Consider the following 23,412-nt stretch of genomic DNA (forward strand, 5'->3'; position numbering starts at 1 on the left):
AAGATCAGCTGTTAACCTTATGGGGATTCGCTTGTATGGTATTTGTTGCTTTTCCCTTGCTGCTTTTAGTATTTTTTCTTTGTTTTTAATTTTTGATAGTTTGATTAATATGTGTCTTGGTATGTTTTTCCTTGGATTTATCCTGTATGGGACTCTCTGCGCTTCCTTGACTATTTCCTTTCCCATATTAGGGAAGTGTTCAACTATAATCTCTTCAAATAATTTCTCAGTCCCTTTCTTTTTCTCTTCTTCTGGGACGCCTATAATTTGAATGTTGGTGTTTTCAATGTTGTCCCAGAGGTCTCTGAGTCTGTCCTCAATTCTTTTCATTCTTTTACTTTATTCTGCTCTGTGGTAGTTTTTTCCACTATTTTATCTTCCAGGTCACTTATCCGTTCTTCTGCCTCAGTTATTCCACTCTTGATTCCATCTAGAGAATTTTTAATTTCATTTATTGTGTTGTTCATCATTGTTTGCTCTTTAGTTCTTCTAGGTCCTTGTTAAATGTTTCTTGTATTTTCTCCATTCTATTTCTGAGATTTTGGATCATTTTTACTATCATTACTCTGAATTCTGTTTCAGGTGGACTGCCTATTTCCTCTTCATTTGTTTGGTTGGGTGGGTTTTTACCTTGCTCCTTCGTCTGATGTGTGTTTCTCTTTTAATTTTGCTTAATTTATTGTGTTTGGCGTCTCCTTTTCAAAGGCTGCAGGTTGGTAGTTCCCGTTTTTTTTGGTGTCTGCCCCCAGTGGCTAAGGTTGGTTCAGTGGGTTGTGTAGGCTTCCTGCTGTAGGGGACTGGTGCCTGTGTTCCGGTGGATGAGGCTGGATCTTGTCTTTCTGGTGGGCAGGACCATGTCCGGTAGTGTGTTTTGGGGTGTCTGTGACCTTATTATGATTTTAGGCGGCCTCTCTAATGGGTGGGGTTGTGTACCTGTCTTGCTAGTTGTTTGGCATAGGGTGTCCAGCACTGTAGTTTACTGGTTGTTGAGTGGAGCTTGGTCTTAGCTTTGAGATGGAGATCTCTGGGAGAGCTTTTGCTGTTTGATATTATGTGGGGCCAGGAGGTCTCTGGTGGACCAGTGTCTTGAACTCAGCTCTCCCACCTCAGAGACACAGGCCTGACACCCAGCCAGAGCACCAAGACCCTGTCAGCTACACGGCTCAGAAGAAAAGGAGAATAAAAGAAAGAAAGAATGCAAATAAATAAAATAAAATAATTAAAATAGAAAATTTAAGTAAATTATTAGAAATAAAAAAATTAAAAAGTAATTAAAAAAGGGAAAGAAAAAAGCAACCAAACCAAAAAACAAATCCACCAATGATAACAAGTGCTAAAAACTATACTAAAAAACCAAAAAGCAAAAAACAAAAAAATGGATAGACAGAACCCTAGGGCAAATGGTAAAAAGCAAAGCTATATAGAGAAAATCACACAAAGAAGCATACACATGCACACTCACAAAAAGAGAAAAAGAAAAAAAAAATATATGTCTATATATGAAAAAAAAGGAAGAGAGCAACCAAATCAATAAAGAAATCTACCAATGATAATAAGCTCTAAATACTAAACTAAGATAAACATAAAACCAGAAACCAGTCAGGCGCATACAGCAAACCCCAAGTCTACAGTTGCTCCCAAAGTCCACCACCTCAATTGTGGGATGTTTCGTTATCTATTCAGGTATTCCACCGATGCAGGGTACATCAAAGTTGATTGTGGAGATTTAATCCTCTGCTCCTGAGGCTGCTGGGGGAAATTTCCCTTTCTCTTCTTTGTTTGCACAGCTCCTGAGTTTCACCTTTGGATTTGCCCCTGCCTTTGCGTGTAGGTCGCCTGAGGGCATCTGTTACCCGCCCAGACAGGACGGGGTTAAAGTAGCCGCTGATTAGGGGGCTCTGGTTCACTCAGGCCAGGGGGAAGGAGGGGTACGGATGTTGGGTGAGCCTCCAGCTGCAGAGGCTGGCATGACATTGTATCAGCCTGAGGTGTGCCTTGTGTTCTCCCGAGGAAGTTGTCCCTGGATCACGGGACCCTGGCACTGGTGAGCAGCACAGGCTCCCGGGAGGGGAGGTGTGGATAGTGACCTGTGCTCGCACACAGGGTTCTTGGTGGTTGCAGCAGCAGCCTTAACGTCCCATGCCTGTCTCTGGTGTCTGCGCTGATAGACATGGCTCGCGCCCATCTCTGGAGCTCATTTAGGTGGTGCTCTGAATCCCCTCTCCTCGTGCACACCGAAGCAATGGTCTCTTGCCTGTTAGGCAGGTCCAGACTTTTTCCCGGACTACCTCCCGGCTAGCTGTGGCTCACTAGCCCCCTTCAGGCTGTGTTCACGCAGCCAACCCCAGTCCTCTCCCTGGGATCTGACCTCCGAAGCCCGAGCCTCAGCTCCCAGCCCCCGCCCGCCCCGGCAGGTGAGCAGACAAGCCTCTCAGGCTGGTGAGGGCTGGTCGGCACCGATCCTCTGTGTGGGACTCTCTCCGCTTTGCGCTCTGCACCCCTGTTGCTGCGCTGTCCTCTGTGGCTCCAAAGCTTCCTCCTCCTCCCCCTCCCACCCCTGTCTCCACCAGTGAAGGGGCTTCCTAGTGTGTGGAATCTTTTCCTCCTTTACAGCTCCTTCTCTGAGGTTCAGGTCCCATCCCTATTCTTTTGTCTCTGTTTATTCTTTTTTGTTTTGCCCTACCCAGGTACGTGGGGAGTTTCTTGCCTTTTGGGAAGTCTGAGGTCTTCTGCCAGCGTTCAGTAGGTGTTCTGTAGGAGCTCTTCCTCATTTTTGATGTATTTGTGGGGAGGAAGGTGATCTCCATGTCTTACTCCTCTGCCATCTTGAAGGTCTCTCTTAAGCTGTTGTTTCTAATTCTCGTTTTTATCACTGGGAAACTGAGACCAAGACAGGTGGCATGACTTGCCTAACGTCATTCCTGAGGAGGTAGTGGATTTAATGCTGTTGCTCTGACTCCCCCAAACCATTTTCTTAACCGCCAAGCAGCATTGTATCTCCTGGAAGGGGAGAAAGAAAGACTCACTCAGGGTCACTTAGTGGCAGGGCAATGACCAGCACCCAGGTCATCTGATTCTCAAGCTCCTGAAATTTCCATTGCATTGAGCCGTGATAGTCTACTTTCCACGTAGAAGCAGTGTTTCTTCTGCTTCACAAATATAGGTACTTTACAACCTACCAAATCTCTGGAAAACCTGTTTTGACACAGATGATTTTGCAAAACACTCTTCCTTCTCAACATTTTAAAATAATTTGTGGAAATGATAGGCTGGGAAATTATCATTCTAGATAACTTTTTACAGTGTTCAGAGAACTTTCACATGTGTTATCTTATTTGAACTTCATGAGTTATAGCAGATATGCAAGACAGGTGGGCTGGATATCTTAAACATGTTGAACAGCTGGAGACTTTGTGCTTATGGAAGCAAAATGAGGAACTCAGTGTCACATACTGCTATGAACAAAGTTGGGCTTTCGTAAAAAAAATTATTCTCTTTCAGGTGGCAGTAGACATTCTGTAAGTTTTGATGAGCTACATAAATATCTAATTAATAAAACTGAACTGGAAAAGTTGATCTGGATCCTTTATGGTATAACTTAATGGTTGAAAGGTCTGAGCTCTGGTGTGGCCTTGGATAACATCTTCTTTCTATGCCTCAGTTTCCTTGTCTGTGAAATGGTATAATTGTAGTACTCCTTTGTAGCATGATGTGAAGATGAAATGAGGCAATGCATGTGAAAAATTTGGTACTTAGTATGTGTTAAACAAATATCAGTTACAGAAACATGTCATTACTCCTCTCCTCCTTCTTCCCCAGGAGTCTTCTCTTCTGTGTTAAGTGGGCCCCTTTAAAATCTATGGTTTGGTTTTATATTTTCCAAGAGGTTTTTTGGGGAACTATTGGTAGGAAACTGTGGGCAGCAGCCTTTTGGGAGGTAACATCTTATTAGTCCAGTAAAGATGCAGCTTCTGCCCAAGAATTTACATCTAAGCTCTAAATAGCACACGTCCTTTGAGATTGCACTGGCGTCCTTAATTGTATATGATAATCAGCACATGATATCTGAAGTAGAGAGTTCTGTATACACTGCTTTCTACTCCAGGAGGTTCAGGAGAAATAGAAAAGAGTGAGGACAGAAGAGGTATATATGCTGGCGGAGACTTTTCTTTTGGCATGCATAGCAAATACTGTAATCCTGGTCTCTCAGCTGATGAGGCATTTAAACAGATACAGGAAAACAATTAAAGAGGATTTCAGAAGGGCGTGCTCACCTGGTGGATTGCAGTCCAACCTTGATGTGTTTTCCAAACTGCTGTCCATGAATTCTGCTGCACCAGAATCACTGAGACATTTGTTAAAATGCAGATTCCTGGACCTGGTGATTCAGATATTCTTTGAGTGAGGCACCTGAATCTGCAGTTTTGCAAGTGATTTTTAGGTATTCGAATGTTTGAGAACCACTACTGTCAGCAGCATAATTCTGCGAGATACAAAACACTAATTTGGAAGCTTAATTTAGATGGAATGCAGATTTTGGCTTGACCTGCTCCCAGTTCCAGGCCTCTGAAATCGGTGGTGACAAAACCCTTTGGGTATTTTCAGGTTCAGCTTTCAGGGACCTATTCTGTAGAGAAGAAGAATAATTTCTGTAACCACATCCCAAAGTAGGGGTGATCAGCCCCCAGGTGCCTAGCTGCCTTTGTGGAGAAGTAGAGTATGAAACATATAGACTCCAATGACTGAGGCACTGCCAAACTGGAGACCACCTTGATACAATAGCTGGCTAACATTATATTGTGAACTTTCTGGGCACCTGCTTTGTAAGTATTCATTTTCATTTATTTTTTGCAGTAACCTTGTAATATTGGTATTATGCTTACCCCTGTTATACAGATGAGGCCACTGAGGCTAAGAAAAGTAAGTAATTTGTCCAAGGGCATACTGGTAATTGATGCCTTGAATCAGGGGCTGGCAAACTATCTGATTGGCTGCCTGTTTTTGACTGGCCTGCGAGCTCAGAATGGTTTTTACATTTTGTAATTGTTGAAAAAAATCTAAAGAAGTATACTATTTTGTGACAAGTGAAAATTATATGAGATTCAAATTCAGTGTCCACAAATAAATTTTATTGGAAAACAGTCATGCTCATTCATTTATGTATTGTCTATGGCTGTTTTCATACTATAACACCAGAGTTGAGTAGCTGTGATAATGATCTGATGCTTGAAAAAGCCTAAAACATTTGCTAAATGGCCCTTTACAGAAAACAAAAAACAAAAAAACAACTGCCAATCTCTGCTTTAAACCACTATGCTAGCATTTCCCAAACTTCAGTCATTTGAGTACTACCCTTGTGATTCTTGCCACCTTCTCATGCAAGCATCTGGAGCATTATCTACATAGCACTTTTCTTTAGATCAATTAGTTTTCCTTAAATAAATTTATTTTACAGAGAAAGAAAATTATAAGTGGAAACCAGTACCAATTGCAAGAGATGGAAGGTAACTGTAAAAAACAAATGCAAAAAACACAATGTATCAGATTTCAGCTAAATAGTTGGAGCAGATACTATCAACTGTTCCTCCCATTTTCCCACAGATCCCCTTACCATTTCTGTGTATACCATCCTGACTTCCAATGATGAACCAACATAATTTTTGGAGGGCTGCCCTCAGTCTGCTGAAATCAACCTTTCTCACAAGCAGAATGGACTGGAGATGCCTGGGAATCCATGTCCCCCTGTGGACAGCTCTTAAGCAATACATAATGTCTGTGGGAGTATCAGTACCCCAGTTCCCTCCCCATTTGTCCAGGATAATTCTGAGGCATACGTTTTACACTGTTTCCCAGAAGTTCCCTGTGGGATTAAGCTTCAGTGTCTTATAAGCTGCCTTTCATCCTCTTTCCTGTATCATTACTTCCCTGCCAGTGTACCTGCACCTGCCAAATCAACTATGTGCATCTATTTAATCCTCACCTCAAGATCTGCTTCTTAGGGGGACCCCAGTAAGACAGTAGTGTTTCTAACAAAAGACTGTGAACCTTCAACCTGTTTTTTATTATAAAAGAGAGATTACCAAATATCAGGAAGGACTCGAAGATAAGCTAACACATATATGAATCCTTTTCTTCAGTGTAAACAACAGTGATTAAAAAAGAAAATGAATAAACACATTTTTTTACCATATGATCCAATGGTACTTCTATCCACCTATTGCCTAATATCATGTGCTTTCTCCAGGAGACATGAGAAAACTTTGGGAGATCTATGTTTTACCTTAAGGAGTCATCCCAAGAACAGCAGCATCAGCAATACCTGGGCATTTGTTAGAAATGCAAATTATTCATTCTAAACTTACTGAATCAGAAACTTGGGGGTAGGACTCAGCCATTGTGTTTTAACAAGCCTCCAGGTGATTCTTATGCATGCTTAAACTTGAGAACCACTGCTCTACAGTAAACAGTCTCTTATTTAGTTCTGCTCTTGCTGCATTCCTGGATTTCATCAGAATTCAGAATCATCCAAGACTTGCTTCGTCCCCTCAAACGTGACTGACGGATGGTTTTCTGGCTTCTGTTTGAGCCTCCCACTGAGGTGGACCTTGTTACTTGCCAAGGCACACAGGTCAACAATTGGACAGCTCTGATGTCAGATGATTTACCTCATAATGCGGTTCAAACTTCTCTTGAGACTCCCACTATCTCCCCTTTGGCAACACAAAGACAAGGCTACTTGCTTCTCTAATTATGAAGTTGAACTTTCATATCATGTCATGCCATTCATTCAAAAATACTGGTCGCGTACTGTGTCTCTTTCCATGTAGAACCTGTGGCCATATTGGGAGTGGGACATTAATCAAGTGATCAGAAAAATAAATATATAAATAAATGACTTGAATCTTCTTTTTTTCTTCAGGAAATATCCAGATCCACATTTAATTGGATCTGATTTCTTGTAACCTCACAGTCCTCATCATGTTATTTGGGGGTGGTGGGGGTCTATACCTTAAAAAAATATGATTTCTAGAAATGCTGTAGATATACTCCATTCAGTTCTACATGAAATGGAAGTTCATATTCCTCCTTTACATTTCCTGTAATCCATTTTTTCCCCAGAGGTAGAATGGGTATGCCTCTTAAATATTCTTTCATTGGTTAAGGGCTGTTTTCAATATCAGTTTTTTAATAAAGGGACTATAGCTGAGAAATGTTTTCTTACCTAGAAAGAATATTCTTAATTATTTTGAAAAAAATTAAAAGCCATTTTGCATGCTCATTGTATATATTAGCATGGTGGTCCCTTAAGTGTAACTGAGTTGGCATCTGTTTGGATTTTCAGTTATGGAAATGAAACAGCTAGAAGGTTTTTATTTAGACTAAATCTTTCTAGATGACTTAGCACAAGTGGCATTTTGACTACCAGCCCCCTAGAAAGAGACACTTGCAAAGAAGATCCAGCTCCTGGAATACAGACTCTTTTTTTTCATGGTTTATATGCATTTGCACTTGTGAACTACCATCACTTAGTGTCTAGATAAACAAATAATGTAAATGTTTTCAGGACTAATTTACAGAGAGAAATTCTTTTAGAGGGTATGATCAGCTGATTGAAGTAAAAAAAAAAAAAAGGTGAAATAACATCCTATAAATTCCAAATATTTCCCAGAAAACAAAGTCATAGTAAATAGCTAAGAAGAGGGCTCTTTTTCTTCCATTTAGTGAGAATTTGCACGGTTGCAATTTTTCAGATGATCCAAGAGTTTTTATCACAGTGAAGGTTACTAGGAAATCATGATCACCATGGGATGCAGAAGACTATTTGGGGGAATGCTTGTGTGTTTGATCCTGGTGAGATTGGCTGTTTTGGTACATATGGCTGGTAGTGAGTTAGGGTAATGAGGTGATGAGGCCAACAACAAGCATTTGACAGCTAACTCTTAGCGAATATCTGGCTTTAGTTAATTGCACATTACATTGCTCTTCTTTTAGTCCCACCTGTTCCGAAATGTCTGTGATCATGCTCAGGAGATGGAGCCTGTTTGGGACAGTATATGTGAATTGATCATACATTTTTTTAATTTGGAAAATCATTCAAAACACTTGGTCTTTTGCTGGGGATTTGAGCAGAACACAGACTATCACGGTCCTACAGTTTTAGCATTGGAAGAAACCTTATCAGTCACCAGAATCACATTTCTTGTTTAGACATCCTTAAATAATTACCCACAAGCTGCCTAAATGCCTCTAATGACAAGCAACTCACCTTTTCAAAATTTCCTTTAACTTCCGAGAAGTTCTAATTCCTTGAAATTTCTCCCTTTGTTCACCCTGTCCAGTACTCTCTGGCCTAGTTGATTCTACAGTTGGGACAGTTGAGACCTAGACTGATGAACAGACTTGCTTAAGAATAGGAACAGTGAGTTAGTAGCGGGTCAAGCTAAGTGACTCCTGGTCCAGTGTTCCTTCCATTGTGCCAAGCTCCCACCCTCAATTTGGCAATTAAGATAAATAATGTTTTACTTATTCCTGACACTTGTCCAAAACAAAGGTATTGGAATATGCCCTTTGATGTAGAAATTTAACCCATGTAGGCATACTCTATAAAGAAACGTGGTCAATCCATGCACAGTTATGCATGAATATCCGCCCATGCGGCCAAAACCAAAGGAAAAAAACCGAAGTGCAGCAAAGCAAACTGAGGTTATGACATAGCTCCAAGTTGGCAGATGTTGGCACTGTACCAAACTACATCAATATTTCACTCCAATAGGTGGGGACTATTTACAGGTGAGCCCTGTGCTCACACTTCTCATAATAGAGATGCAACTACACACCTTCTGTTAACCATTAACAGCTGTTCCACAGCAATCTTTCAGAGTATTCTGAGTAAAAGAACAAGGGTAAAGATGGGGTGTGCTTACCTTCGGGGTTTGCCCTTTAGTTTTTTAAAATTTGTAAGCCAGAAAAACTAAGGGTTGGAATCAGCATTTGGTGGCATAAAGAATTTCACCTCTTCCTCCTCCTTCTCCTCCCCTTTTGAGGAAAGATCAGTCTCAATGTATCCAACAAGGAAAAGAAGCTCCAAGGAATCTGATGGAGTTGTATGTTGCTTTACTTTTGTGACAGATAAAGTGTTTTGAGTAATTAGTGACCTGATGTCCTATTGCTGAGATAATACTGAGACCTTCATTTGTACCTCACATGGTAGAAGGGTTTATTTGGCTCCCTCTTCCACCCCTTTCCCAGGACTTGCTGTGCTTTTTTTCTGATTATGATGATCTAGGAGTGTTTCTCTGAAGGAGATAAGGATACAGCATGACTATCATTAAAACACACACATACACACACATGCACGTGTACCATATGCACACGAGGTCTAATTGAATTTCAAATTAGAACTTTTAGAAGGGATATTATATAGCTTATATCTGAGCATGGGAGATGCTCTCAGTTGATTGTACTTTTAATTAACTGGGTAGTATTTTGTTAAGGAGTCAGAAATATAAGTATGCAACATAAAAGCATGGTTCCTTGCACACACCTGTCACTCTGAGCAGTCTTCCCAGCAAGTGGTGTCCCTATAATCACAGCTCAGATTAGATATCCCTGGTGAGCACGGCAGAAAATAGCAGACTATAATCGATGAATCAATTCAGGATAAGTACTAATCACCAGCTTCTCTTTTGTTACTGTTCCTTTATCTCTAACAAAATGCATGTTCTCACTGGCTTGTTAAATGGCAGTCATTTTAAATTTGCTCATTGAGTTTCCATGATCAAAATATAACAATGTACATTGCTATGAATATATGATTTTCCCCATGTTGTAACATTTTCAAATGCAGTTTCAATGAATGAACTTTAGCTAGCTTTTAACTGTTTTCCTTACTTCCAGCTTTTCTTCCTTCTCATCTGTATACAAATACAATGTGGATTTTCTTGTATATAACTAAGGATTTTTTTGTTTGTTTCAAATAATGGTTGGAACCCAACTCAGATTGGCTTACAGAGGAAAAAAGAATTTTTTGGCTCAATATAATTGGGAAGTTTAAGTATAAAACTGTCTTAAGACACTGCTAGACCTTAAGCCTCAAATTATCTCATCAGGACTCGGCATTCTCAGTGTTGCAACTCTGTTTTCCTTTGGATGTTAGCTTCGTTTTCAGAAAAGCTCTCCCCACAAAGTGGCACTGATGGCCACCAGCAGCTTTAAATTGAAAGTCTATCAGTTTAGCTACAGCAGGGGAAAGACAGGCTCTTTCTAGCAAAAATCCCAGGGCTGGCTTTACAGTCTAGCTGGTGAGTTAATGAATCCTTGTGGCTAGAGAATGGACTATTCTGATTGGCCAGTCCTGGTCATGTGCTCATCAGTGGGATTGAGGCAGGGGAGGCATTCCACAAAGGAAAATCAAGGCACTGTTCTCAGAGAAAGAGGAAATAAATGGTCAGCAGAAAATTAAAGCAAATATTCAGTTTCATGAGGAGTTTCCCTTGTTAACAGTGGGAGGAAGTGTGATAGGATGACAAAAGCTATGCAAGATAAAGCTTGAGTTTCAGAATTCACAACCCTGGATTGAATTCTCAGTTTGGTTAAGTGCTAGCTGTGTGACTTTGGCAAGTCAGTTAACCTCTTTGACCCTTAGTCTTTTCATCTAACAATAGACATAAAGTCTCAGAGGTTGGAGGAGAACGAAAAGGACAGGATTTGGCACTTGTTAATACTTAGTAAAGAGTAAATAAATAAGATGAACTGGTTTTTGATACTTTTAAAAATTACAGTATTTATTCTGGAGTGGTTCATATACTACCTCCCAGAGGGAAAGTCACAAGCTCTCAAACCTCAGTTTCCTCATTTGCAAAACGAATTAACTACTTAGTTGACTCAAGAAATATCTATGAAGAGAATACTTTAGGCATTTTTCTAGGCACTGAGGTTATAATAGTGATCAAGATATAACTATGCCCTCTTGAACCTTATATTTTAGTAAGAGAGATAGATCACTACTAAAGAAGCAATGGCGTATATATAAGGTGTGTACGAAGAAGAAAAAAATAGAGTGGATACAGAGGACGGAAACTTTCAGAAAATGAGGTCTGAAATTTTATTTAGATGGTCAGGGAAGTGACAGCCTTATTTCCTGTGTCCCTAAGGAAGTAAGGGAGTGATTTACATGGTAGCATTCCAGGGAGAGGAAACAAGTGAAAAGGCTCTGAGGTGAGAGCCTACTGTGATGGTCAAGGAAAGACACAAAACCAAAGAGTTCAAAGGTGGTGAGGGGGTGGGGCATGGCTAACGTTGAGTTGGAGAGGAGCTGGGACCAGATCATGATAAGGAGTTTGGATTTTATTTTAAGCATGACAGAAAGCCACTAGAATTTTATATAGGCAAGAAATGATCTGACTTCCATTTAGAAAATATTCTGGCTACCATGGGGAGAAGAGATGATAGTGGAGCTAGCAGGAGACCAGTTAGGAAAGTTAGGAGAGTAGTTAGGACACCAGTTGGGAAAGGAGATGGTGGCTTGGACCAGTGCTGGTTTTGGAGGTAATGAAAATAAGTCAGATTGAGGAATCATTTTCAAAGCAGAGGGAGTGAGTTTGCTGATAGTTTGATTGTAGGGTGTGAAAAAATGTGTTTTATCTGTGCGACTGGATAAATAGTGGAGCCATTTACTGAGATGGAGAATACTAGGGGAGGAGTAGGTTTTTGTGCTGGAGTGGGAAATGAAGGGTTTAGTTTGAAATGCTTTTTAATCATACAAGTTGAGATGTCAGGTAGGTGATATGAGTGTGGGAAAGGCCTAGACTTTATAACTTTGGAAATCTCTAGTGAACAGACTTTTAAGCAATGGGAATGGATGTTAATCTGTTATTTTTTGCTCCTTCCAGAAACATAGGTTATTTATACAATCTGCATTAGGACACTAGCTAGTGAAAATAGGTAACTGTATTGTTATGATTAAAATAGTATGAGTATTTTCAGTTTTTTTAAACCGTTTTTGAGGGTGGGTAATCGTATCCCTTTGAGAATCTAGTAAACTCTTGATCATCATCTGCCTAGAAAAAAAATAGATGTGCACACGCATCATCTCACTTCAGGAATGATTTTAGATAGAGGAGTACAAAGGATGGAACCCTGCCGCTTCAGTAGTTAGGGCTTTGTACTTATGTACTTCAAATAAAAGATTATTCCAGATTCAAAATGTAAAAGAGATAGAAGTAGACAGAAGTGCTTTGCTTGAGATCAGAGTAGGGGATTGAGTCCTGTAGGCTGAGCCTTCCTCATACCTGTCACAAACCCAGAAGTGCCCTTGGGAGCCCTTGTTAATCTTAGAGGCTTTAAAGAATAAACTTTGAAAAACACAGAGAAATCCATGTCCTTTCCAGCTCTGGTGGCCTGCCATTCTTTTCCTGGCTGCCAGGCATATATGTTTGGTTCACCCTGACCAAGGAATCCAAGGGCCCAGGCTGAGTTTCATGGTTTTATGTAGATAAACAGATTTACAGTTTCTTCCCTGTAAAATTTTATTGGAAAACCAGCAGATGGAATTATAGAATGTCAGAGCTAGAAGTAAACCCAGAGATCATCTCTTCCAATCCCTTCTGTTTATTGAGAAGTAGAGGATGAAGTTAGAAGGAGAAAGGGTTTTGCTTAGGGTAACCCCAAAAGAAACAGACTGAGATCCACCCCTACATTCTCTGGTTCACCATGTTTTAGAACAAATGTGGTGAAAAATATAGGAATTCTTCTGAAAACTGAAACTACACAGCCAGTTCAGAGAGCTGACTTGGTGGAGATCAGTGAGTGTCCATCCATTAAAGGGTATAAGGTCTTCTGAGGGTCTATGCTAGAGGAACTTACAGTAGTTTGAAAGTTGATTCCTCTTCAATTGTGAGTTCTTAGCCTGGGGTTCATGGAGGGGCCTCAAGGAATTACGGGCTCCCCAGAAAGTGTGTATGTATGTACATGCACATCTATTTTTTTTTTCTAGGAAGAGGGTTCTCAGGAGTTTACTAGATTCTCAGAGATTTATCCATCCTCAAAAAGGGTTTTTTAAAAAAACAATCTGAAAAATCCTCATAGGAAACAAGATGGCTGACCATTTTAGGCAGTGTACTATTTTAATCATAACAATGCAGTTACCTGTTTTCACCAACTAGTGTCCTAATGCAGATCATATAAACAAGCTATGTATCTGGGAAGAGCAAAAAATAAAGATTAAACATGGAGTAAAAAGAAATACTTCTACGTTTTAATCTCTAAGAGATTAGTCAAATGTAAAGAAACTTTTTGCAGTACTCAGCTGTGCCATACCTCAGTATGCCAATAGCTTTTTGCTGTAGTGTTATTTATTAAATACTTTTCTGACATGCTACAAAAGTCCTAATAATTAGGAAGCAATGATTATTTGGCATTTGTTCCCTTCACGACTTTTATTTTCCTACATTACATTTTTGTCTAATCTCTTTTTTATTTCCCCATTATAGTACCCTGTGCACACTGAAATCCAACTCACCCATGCCTATTTCCTGTAATGGACGAACTTGATGCTAATGTGAGGTATGTTACATTTCTGTATATATTGTGCTGTAAATTGTGGTCATTTGAACTCTAAGGTCTCTGAAAAGTCTGTTGTAGTAGAGTTACAAAGCTAATAGATGTGGATTTTCTTCAATATTTCTTATATAATTGTGAGTGTGGTACTGTTTGATTATTAATGTTTTTTCATTTCTGCTTAAATGATAAATATAATATGGCTATGAATGATTCCAGATGCCTATACTAAAAGTCTGCATTACGGGAGATGCTCCTCCATGAAAAAAGATATTCATCTCTGTAATAGGAAGAAAGAAGATGTATTTAAATGGGGGTAAAAATAGCTTAAGAATATTTATCTGTACATCTAAACTTTAGATATATGTTTAAATAGCTTTTTGTGACAAGTGCTAGTTTGCCACTTCTTTTATCAACCAGGTCATTAGATTATGTGACATGATGGTTGCATGGTATAGTTACATAAAGCTAAATGATTTTTGTTTTGTTTTTCTGTAATTTCCTGCAACCTTGGAGATCAAATAATAGGATGGCTTCTAGGGATTTTTTTTTTTCTTTAAAGGCTTGCTGCATTTTATTCGGTACAACCAAATATTGTGGAGAAAATTGTATTCAATAAGGCTTAAATATTATGAATTGGCATTTGAGGCTGAAGATATCATCGATATCAGTAGCTGGAAGACATGCTCAAAAAATACATTCTTGGTGCAATCACAGGAGCAGTTTTTCTTTCATTTGAGATCTGTAGGAAAGCACATTTCAGGTATAGGTCAGGGGCACTATGCCTCTGTGTTTGATGTAGGAGAACGCTGTGACAAAATGGAGCTGTCAAATATCTTGACAGAAACTCACACAGAAACTCGAGTGTAATGTGACTGGAGCTGCAAAGATGTACTATCACCCCAATGCAGGGGTTCCTTAAAGATAGAATATGTCTCATGAATAATCCCTGGCACATGGTGGGTATTTAATAAAGTTATTGATCAGCCAGTAATTGTACATATATTTCAAATAGGGTGATGTTCTAGTACACTTAGGTATGCACAGAGACTCTATATTCAGCAGTAAAACATTTTACACTCCCAATGGAAGCATCGTGGACTTTGATATTTACCAAACACACTGACTTGGTGCAGTCTTAGGACTTTAACAGAGATTTTTAGGCTAGTACCACATACTTAATTTTCCTCTGAAAATTTGTGGCATTATTTGCACAGAGAAAGCAAAGTGGAATCTAGAGAGTCTCCATTTTATTTTTATTAATTAAAAGGCCAAAGTGAGCAGTGTCAATGGTGATAAGTTTATCAAATTATTTTAAGTTTCAGACATTGTATTAAACTGGATCAGTTGGTTAAAATCAGTACTTCTTTCTGGATGATTCAGATAGTATGATCCCTAACATTTCCAGCTTTTCAACGTTTATTTATAGCAGCATTGGATTCTAATAGCAGAATACAATTCAATTAAATGAACATTAGCCATTCTCCTGGGTGCTGTAGATCTGCAATGCAGGCTACAAGATGATATCACCCCTCCGAATCTTGTCTCTGGACTATCCTCTCTGTTTGATTTCTAACCTGATCCCGTCAACGTATGATCATCCTCACCTACTCCCCATCTCTACCCACAATATTAGTAACATGCAAGTGCCACAGACTTTCCAGCCATTTCCTTCTCAGCCCACCCTCTGGGTGTCCATAGTAAAGGACCTTTATTTACCAAATCGTGATGCATGGATCAGTAGTAATGCATGATGATTTTAGGTGGTACATGAATATCTGTTTGATTTTTAAAAAAATATTTATTTTAAGGTAACCTTATGGTGGTAATACTATTTTGCCACTGATAGTAGTGAAATAGAGTTTTCTTTTAAAATACATTTACTTAAAATTTGAAAGTAAGTTTTACTTAAAGAAAAAAATTATTAGCAGTGTTTTATCATTATTATTATTGGCCATTTTGGGTTTTTGTTGCTGCACGTGGGCTTTCTCTAGTTGTGACGAGCGGGGGCTACTCTTTTTTTTTTTTTTTTTTTTGCGGTACACGTGCCTCTCAATGTTGCGGCCTCTCCCGTTGCGGGGCACAGACTCCGGACACGCAGGCTCAGCAGCCATGGCTCACGGGCCCAGCCGCTCCGTGGCATGTGGGATCTTCCCGGACCGGGGCATGAACCTGTGTCCCCTGCATCGGCAGGCGGACTCTCAACCACTGTGCCACCAGGGAAGCCCGGGGGCTACTCTTTGTTGCAGTGCGTGCGCTTCTCATTTTGGTGGCTTCTCTTGTTGCGGAGCACGGGCTCTAGGTACGCGGGCTTCAGTAGTTGCAGCACGTAGGCTCAGTAGTTGCAGCACGTGGGTCCTAGAGCGCAGGCTCAGCAGTTGTGGTGCACAGGCTTAGTCGCTCTGTGGCATGTGGGATCTTCCCAGACCAGGGCTCGAACCCATGTCCCCTGCATTGGCAGGCGGATTCTTAACCACTGTGCCACCAGGGAAGTCCCTATACAGCAGTGTTAATTATATTTATCATGTTGTACTTAGGCGTTTGCATCTTTTACCTGCCTTCATCCTTGTTAAGAGAGTAAATCCTAAGAGCTCTCATTGCAAGAAAAAGTATTTTTTTTCTATTTCTTTAATTATGTATCTGTATGAGATCATGGATGTTCACTAAACTTATTGTGGTACTCATTTCATGATATATGTAAGTCAGCTCATTATGCTGTACACCTTAAACTTATACAGTGCTGTAAGTCAATTATATCTCCATAATGCTGGAAAAAAAGAAAAATAATATGTACTTTAAAAATATTCATTAATAAATGAATGTGAAAAAAATCACAAGGGTACTATGCAGATGACTAGGGTCCAGAAACCCATGTTCTAGGAGTAACTAGATAGAGTAAATTTTATCATTTGAAGACTAGGAACCAGAAATTTTTTTTTGGTAAGGAAATGTCTTCACTTGGTAAAGTGCCTGTATAGAGTGAAAGCCAAAGGGTCTGGGTCCCTGGCACAGGAGAGGAATTTTTTAACTTGCTCTGAAGACAGGAAATTGAGTGACCAGAGGAGGGAGAAGGTAGGAAGAGAGAAGATTCAGAGAAGGAGAGTCTGGATCCTGCTTAGCAGAAGGTGGGATATCTAGCTGCGTGGTGGCTGTAAGACGTTGAGAGGAGTTAGGTTGCATCTTTTTGTTTGTTTGTTTAAAAATGCATGATGTGTGCTGACCTCTCCCAACACTGAGTTCTTCAGCAAAATTTTCTACCTTGGCTAGGAAAAGAGTGTGGAATGTTTACTATGTGTGAGGTCATCATGAGCTATAAACTTAACGTGTATTATCCTTCTAATTTTTAAAACAATCCTCTGAGGCACATCATTATTATCCCCATTTTACAATGTGTGATAATTAAGGTACGAAGAGGTTAAGTAAACTGCTCAAGGTCATAAAACCACACTGCCTCCTACTATACTACAGATATTTTATATGAGTGTGTGTGTGTGTGTGCGCGCGCACACGCGCATGTGTAAATTGGTGAGATGCCTGACATTCCTGTCTGGGTAAACGTAGTTTGGAAGAGAGAATGCATGTGTGAGAATGAACAACCCAAAGGCATAGGATGAGTGTGAATCTGAAATCTGAGAGAAAGATTTCTGCGGGCTATAGAATTGAGAGTCTCCAGCCAATTTTCCCCACATATCAAGGAACAGAGAAGTCCTAGTTGACACTTAGGGCTAAATAAAATGTCTAGCATTTAAGTATTTTGTCAGGTCATACTGGTTACTTAATTTTTGATTTGTTTGGTTTCATTTAATTGAGTTTGCTATTTCACCATGATCCTTGCTATTGTATATCTACCAGTGTTATTGACTATAAACATCAGAAACTAACTTGCTGGGTTTCCCTGGTGGCACAGTGGTTAAGAATCCGCCTGCCAATGCAGGGGACATGGTTCGAGCCCTGGTCTAGGAAGATCCCACATGCCACAGAGCAGCTAAGCCTGTGCACCCACAACTACTGAGCCTGCGCTCTAGAGCCTGCGAGCCACAACTACTTAGCCTGCATGCCACAACTACTGAAGCCTGTGCACCTAGAGCCCATGCCCCGCCACAAGAGAAGCCACCGCAATGAGAAGCCCACACCATAATGAAGAGTAGCTCCTGCTCGCCGCACCTAGAGAAAGCCCGGACATAGCAATGAAGACCCAACCCAGCCATAAATAAATAAATAAATTTATAAAAAAGAAAGAAAGAAAGAAACTAACTTGCTAACATATTCAAAGGTAATTTTTGGGAAGCTACAATGTATATGTTCAAAGAATTAAGGTGAAAATTCTGGGGGACCAGGTTTGTAAATAAACAAGAACTTTGAGAATTCTAGTAGAGCTAGGAAGTGGAACAGTGGCCAACCATGGGAAGAAGTGGTCAGTACATTTCTGTGTCATGGATAATGTCCAACCATTTCCTCTTTCTATATGCTACTCAAGAGTCAGAGTCAGACATCTGATTGACCAGGCTAAGTCATGTGACCACTTGTTGTCCATTTCATAATGGGAGGCAGGTATCACTCAAGATGACATGCAGTGGAGGAAAGTTAAATCCTCCAAAGTAATTGATGCTTTTTAGGAAGGGGGAATTGAGGCTTGGTAGCCAAAATATGTTAATGTCCAGCTCCATTCGTTTTGTAGCGGTTGGATTTATTTATGGTATTTCAATAATGCTGCTCCATTGGTAAATAAAAATATGTGAGGGTTCCTTCATTAGTTTGATATAATTAGTTAAGCACCTAAACGATGTGCGAGGAAGAGTTAACATAAGTGCCTGTTCTTAAGGATCTCAAGCTAGAAGACAGTTGCACAAATAGCATGTAATACAATGACAAAAGAACCCAAATAGTGGGCTATACAATGAGCTGTATTCTCTGTGAACTAACTATAAGGGAGGACTAAAAAAAAAAAAAAAAAAAAAAAAAAAATGCTAGGTTTGGATTTTAGAAATAGGAGAAGCATTACAAGCATTATTTCCCTTAAGAGCTTTCACTGCAGAGAACAGTCGATATAGGATGGATTGACTCAGGATGAAAAGCTAGCAGTGAATCAGGCCCTGGTTGGAGCGGCAAGTTCCTGATGAGTCCTGTCCCTTGGTAAATACCGTAGTGTCTCACAAACTTAGCAGTCACCCCTTTCCAGGCAGTCTGACACCCACCTGATGTCAGTTTTTGGTCTGTTTGCTTCTTGTTGGGGCTCTAGAGGAGACAGCTGCATTCTTTTTGAAGGGTTGAAGAAAGGAAAATGGAAACAGTGGCTTCAGTGATTTTGTAGCAGATACCCTTTGAGGATATCATTGGCCTGTGTTTGGGCAGCGAGCCTGGTGGTGCCTTACCCCAGTGCTATCCCTAAGCCCCTGAGGCTGCTTAATGCAGCCCTGAAACACTGCCTGACTTCAGAGATAACCCATGCCTTCTGTTTTGTTTTAACTACCAGATTCTTCCCACTGACATGTGGTTTTCCTCAGCTCAAGTGTGATCCCTAAAGGCCACCCAGGTCTCCGTTCTTTTCTTCCTGCTGTTTATTACACTTATACAGTTTCTGCTTTCTAAGAATTTTTTTTTTTCTATCAATTTCTAGTTCCAGAAAGTACAGGGTTCAGGCAGAAGATGTAAGGGGAGGAGAAGTCCAAATATACACACAGTTGTTCTTTGAAGATTTCTCAAGATAAATACCTCAGACTTTGAGTGGAGAGAAAGTTTATTTTTTAATCTTGATTCTTTTTAGCTGTGGCTTCTTCCTAGCCTTGACTCACCGCCCTGCCCCAGTACACTTTCCTGCTGCACTGCCTCTCTTTAGTAAGAATACCTTGGTTTAATACTGTTTCTCCTCTACAGAAAAACTGTTGTGCTTTCTCATTAATGTTTCTCACTAGCAACCAAAAAAGCATCATATAGGAATGATTAATCATATAAATGGTAGCATTTCCCTCCTTTTGCTACGGTTTCTAGCAAAGTCAGAACCAAATTTATAACTACCACTGGCAACTATAGAAGATCTCCAGGCACTTATTATGGCTGTAACATGCCCTTATTTTATTTTTCCAGCCCTTTTTGTCACTTCATCTTACTTTGTTTGCTTTCTTAACTGCATCTTATATTGTTTATTTTTATAAGCCACTTTAAGGAAAGAAGGAAGAAAGATAGGGAGAAAGGAATCCAAGAAGAAACCTTTTTTCCAAGGGAGAATCTTTCTTCCTTCTTTGGTAGGGCTTGATGCCATGTGCTGGGGAGCCAGTAATCATTGAACAGAAGATCAAGATGGCAAGCTTTTGTATAAAGCACAAAAAATCTGAATAAATGCCAAAAGCTGAATACTCTAAAATATAAAATACATACACGATGTAAGTACAACCACCTACTGTACACACATCACAACATTAATTAAAAGCCGTAACAAAGAAGAGTATCTGGCTTCGAGTTACAGTTAAACTTTGAACAACATGGGTTTGAACTGCTTGGGTCCACTTACATGCAGACTTTTTTCAAAAGTAAATGCTACAGTACTGCATGGTCCGAGATTGGTTGAATCCATGGATGTGGAACTATGGGTACTGAGGGCCAAGTATAAGTTATACACAGATTTTTCAACTGCTCAGAGGGTTTCTGCCCTTAAACCCCGAGTTGTTCAAAGGTCAACTGTAATTACCCAGTTGCTTTAATTCTGTCATGGCACTAATTTGCAATTCATTACTTCAAATCAAGAAATAAAATTAATTGTAAATCGATGTGCCTATGAGAATTAATTGAAATCCAATTTTAGCAAAGAGAAAAAAGAACAATTTTTAAAATAAGGGAGTTGATTTCTGGTTTGATTATTAGTACTGGTGACAATACTTATATTTCACTAAAGTCTCAGGATGAAGTTGGAATTTTTAATGCTAAATATTCTAAAGCCTTGAAATAACTCCTAGAGTTTAAAATCAATGTGTGCAAGTTGTCAGCCCTAAAGACTTATCAATATGTAATTGATTTGGAAGCAGAGTTAATTCATGTTTGTAACCTGGCAGTTGCAACTGTGAACATGTGCAACTTTAAGTCAGTGAAACGTTTTGCAGGAAATCTCTCTTCAGGCTTTGAAATTGTGACATGTATTAGCATATAAGGAGAAAGTGAGTGGGTACCATTTAAAATGGGTTATTTTTATGTTGCTTTAGAAATGTAAATAAGAATCATACTCAACTTTATTGCTTGACTGATACAATGGTGATTATTCAGTTAGTCTTCTAATTAGATCATGAGCATAGTGACTATGAACTGGAACTTACCCTGTAGTGGAAACCCCTGTTCCTCATGGGGTCACAGGGGACCTTAAGGGAGAGGGTGACATTTATGTTCCTAAAACAATGGTCTCTTGCAATGGGTGAAATTCGCTGGTTGTGGCACAAAGCTAGCAGTCCTCTACATCAGGGGGTCCCCAACCCCCGGGCCTTGGACCGGTAGCGGTCCACGGCCTGCTAGGAACCGGGCGGCCCAGGGCAAGCAAGCGAAGCTTCATCTGCCACTCCCCATCACTGACATTACCACCTGAAGCATACCCCCCCACCCCCCACCCCCCGCCTCTGTGGAAAAATTGTCTTCCGTGAAACCGGTCCCTGTTGCCAAAAAGGTTGGGAACCACTGCTCTACGTGATGTCACACTACACAGCTTCTGAATTACATATATCACAGTGATTTCAACTGGCAGCATCACAGGAAGCTGGAAGAGTGGGATTTTGGGAAACAAAATGATGTGGGTTCGAGTCTTGGCTTTCTCATTTACTAGCTATATGACCTTGAACTAATTATTTCATTTTCAGAGCCTTTAGTTTTGGCATCTGAAAATGTTTTTTTGTAAGGATTATAATGTAGGTAATACTCTTAGCATAGTATCTCACACATACATGGATCGAACAAATGGTAAGTGTTGTCTTTAGTGCTCACAGTAACCATGAGATATTGGCTTAATTACCCCTAGGACTGATAATTAACTACTCTGTAAGTTTCTTGATTGCTTAAATTTGGTGTCCATTTAATTGGCTGACCTTATTAATCAGTTGTTAACTTTTTTTGACTATTTGTCCCGGATTGTGCCCATTCTCTGTTGAGGAAACTGAGGCTCCCAGAGGTGATAGAAACAAGGGGCATAATTGGGATGAGACCACGGCTCTTCTGTGCTCTATTCAGCACTGTTTTCTCTTTACTCTGCAGCTTCCATGAATGTGGATCCATTCCTTTTTGGGAATTGGAGGATCTAGGGTTCAATCCTGTGACTCTTTGACTCTTAGTCTTGTGTTCTATTCAATAAAGACAGCTCTCCATTATATGCAATGCATCCCTAGATTGAAGATCTTTGTTTAGAGGAAAACACCTCTGACTTGTTTCTTTCTGCTTCTATATTTATCAGTGTCCAGTTGGGAAAATAGAGGCTGTTTAATAAATTTCAAGAAAAGGAGGTTTAATGCAGGGCATTGGTCACAAAGCTCCCTGGAAGGGCAAGAAGAAGGGGATGTTAACCAGAGGTCATGAAGCTTCACGGATCCGCTGCAAGCCCTGCTCCCATCACATCTGTTGCTTAAGGAATCATCATTTGCTGCTGCTCTCACTGCTAATGGCACCTCCAGATATTGGAGAAAAAGGTTCTTTTTCCTTCTCAAAGTCCAGTTTCCCATTCTGAACCTCCTATGGAGAACATAACCAGAAGCTAGCTGGCAAGGAAGTATGGAAAATGTAGTTTTTAGGCTTCTACCCTTTCTGATTGAGATAAGTGCCATCATCCAGAGTCACATTTCTAGTAAGAAGTGAAGCCAGTGTTTTCACCCAGTTTGTTTGATGTCAGAACCTAAGTTTCAGTTTGCTTGTGCAAAAATTTCTGTGTTGTAGAGTATCTGTTCTATACATTTTTAGACTTGGGTTCCCAAACTAAAGGCCTGGCACATATGTTTTTCTGGCCTGTCTCAGTTTTTTTTTTTTTTTTTTTTTAACATCTTTATTGGGGTATAATTGCTTTACAATGGTGTGTTAGTTTCTGCTTTATAACAAAGTGAATCAGTCATACATAAACATACGTTCCCATATGTCTTCCCTCTTGCGTCTCCCTCCCTCCCACCCTCCCTATCCCACCCCTCCAGGCTGTCACAAAGCACCAAGCCAATATCCCTGTGCCATGCGGCTGCTTCCCACTAGCTATCTACCTTACTACGTTCGTTAGTGTGTATATGTCCATGACTCTTTCTCGCCCTGTCACAGCTCACCCTTCCCCCTCCCCATAACCTCAAGTCCGTTCTCTAGGAGGTCTGCGTCTTTATTCCTGCCTTACCCCTAGTGTCTCAGTTTTTAAAAATTGACTTAAGCACCTGTGGGGAGGCTGGGCACTCTCCAGTTTACCAGAGAAACAATGAATCCTGTTGCCTGCAAAGAACCATTACATTACCTTCCATAGCTACAGCGTCCAGTTGGTCAGGGAGTTCGATCTACCTACCACACCCTTGAAGGCTTTTTATTTTATCACTTAAATTTTGAAAACAGTGGTAAGAATCATTTCTAATTTTATAGATCATATTATGACACTTAGTACCTGCTATTTTTTCCCTGGAAATTTGTCTTATTATCATTTAGCAAATAGGGTTGTACTGAATTAAAGAACTTTTTTCAATTAAAGAATTGGAACAGGTTTCTAAGTAAATATCTGCTAAGCGATTACCACTTGATCAGTCAGGTAATGATGTTCAGGCAATGTTCTTATTTGCATTTCTAAAGAACTGTAAGAATAATCTTTTTTTTTTCCACTCTCTTCCGCCTACTCACTTGCTCCTGAGCTTATAATGGCTTTATTAATTT

General features: G+C 40.0%; 1 protein-coding gene across 3 annotated transcripts in view; it reads left to right on the plus strand.

The window, feature by feature from the left end:
• HTR4 (5-hydroxytryptamine receptor 4) overlaps positions 1 to 23,412 on the plus strand; it is a 322,803-nt gene that overhangs the window by 151,317 nt on the left and 148,074 nt on the right. For all 3 annotated transcript variants that reach the window (XM_049708053.1, XM_049708054.1, XM_033406830.2), the window contains exon 4: positions 13,491 to 13,563. In XM_049708053.1, coding sequence (XP_049564010.1) covers positions 13,538 to 13,563 — 26 coding nt within the window. In that variant the 5' untranslated portion in view covers positions 13,491 to 13,537. The remainder of the gene's footprint in view (positions 1 to 13,490; positions 13,564 to 23,412) is intronic.

Source organism: Orcinus orca, chromosome 3 (assembly GCF_937001465.1).
Source record: "Orcinus orca chromosome 3, mOrcOrc1.1, whole genome shotgun sequence".
Taxonomy (NCBI): Eukaryota; Metazoa; Chordata; class Mammalia; order Artiodactyla; family Delphinidae; genus Orcinus; species Orcinus orca.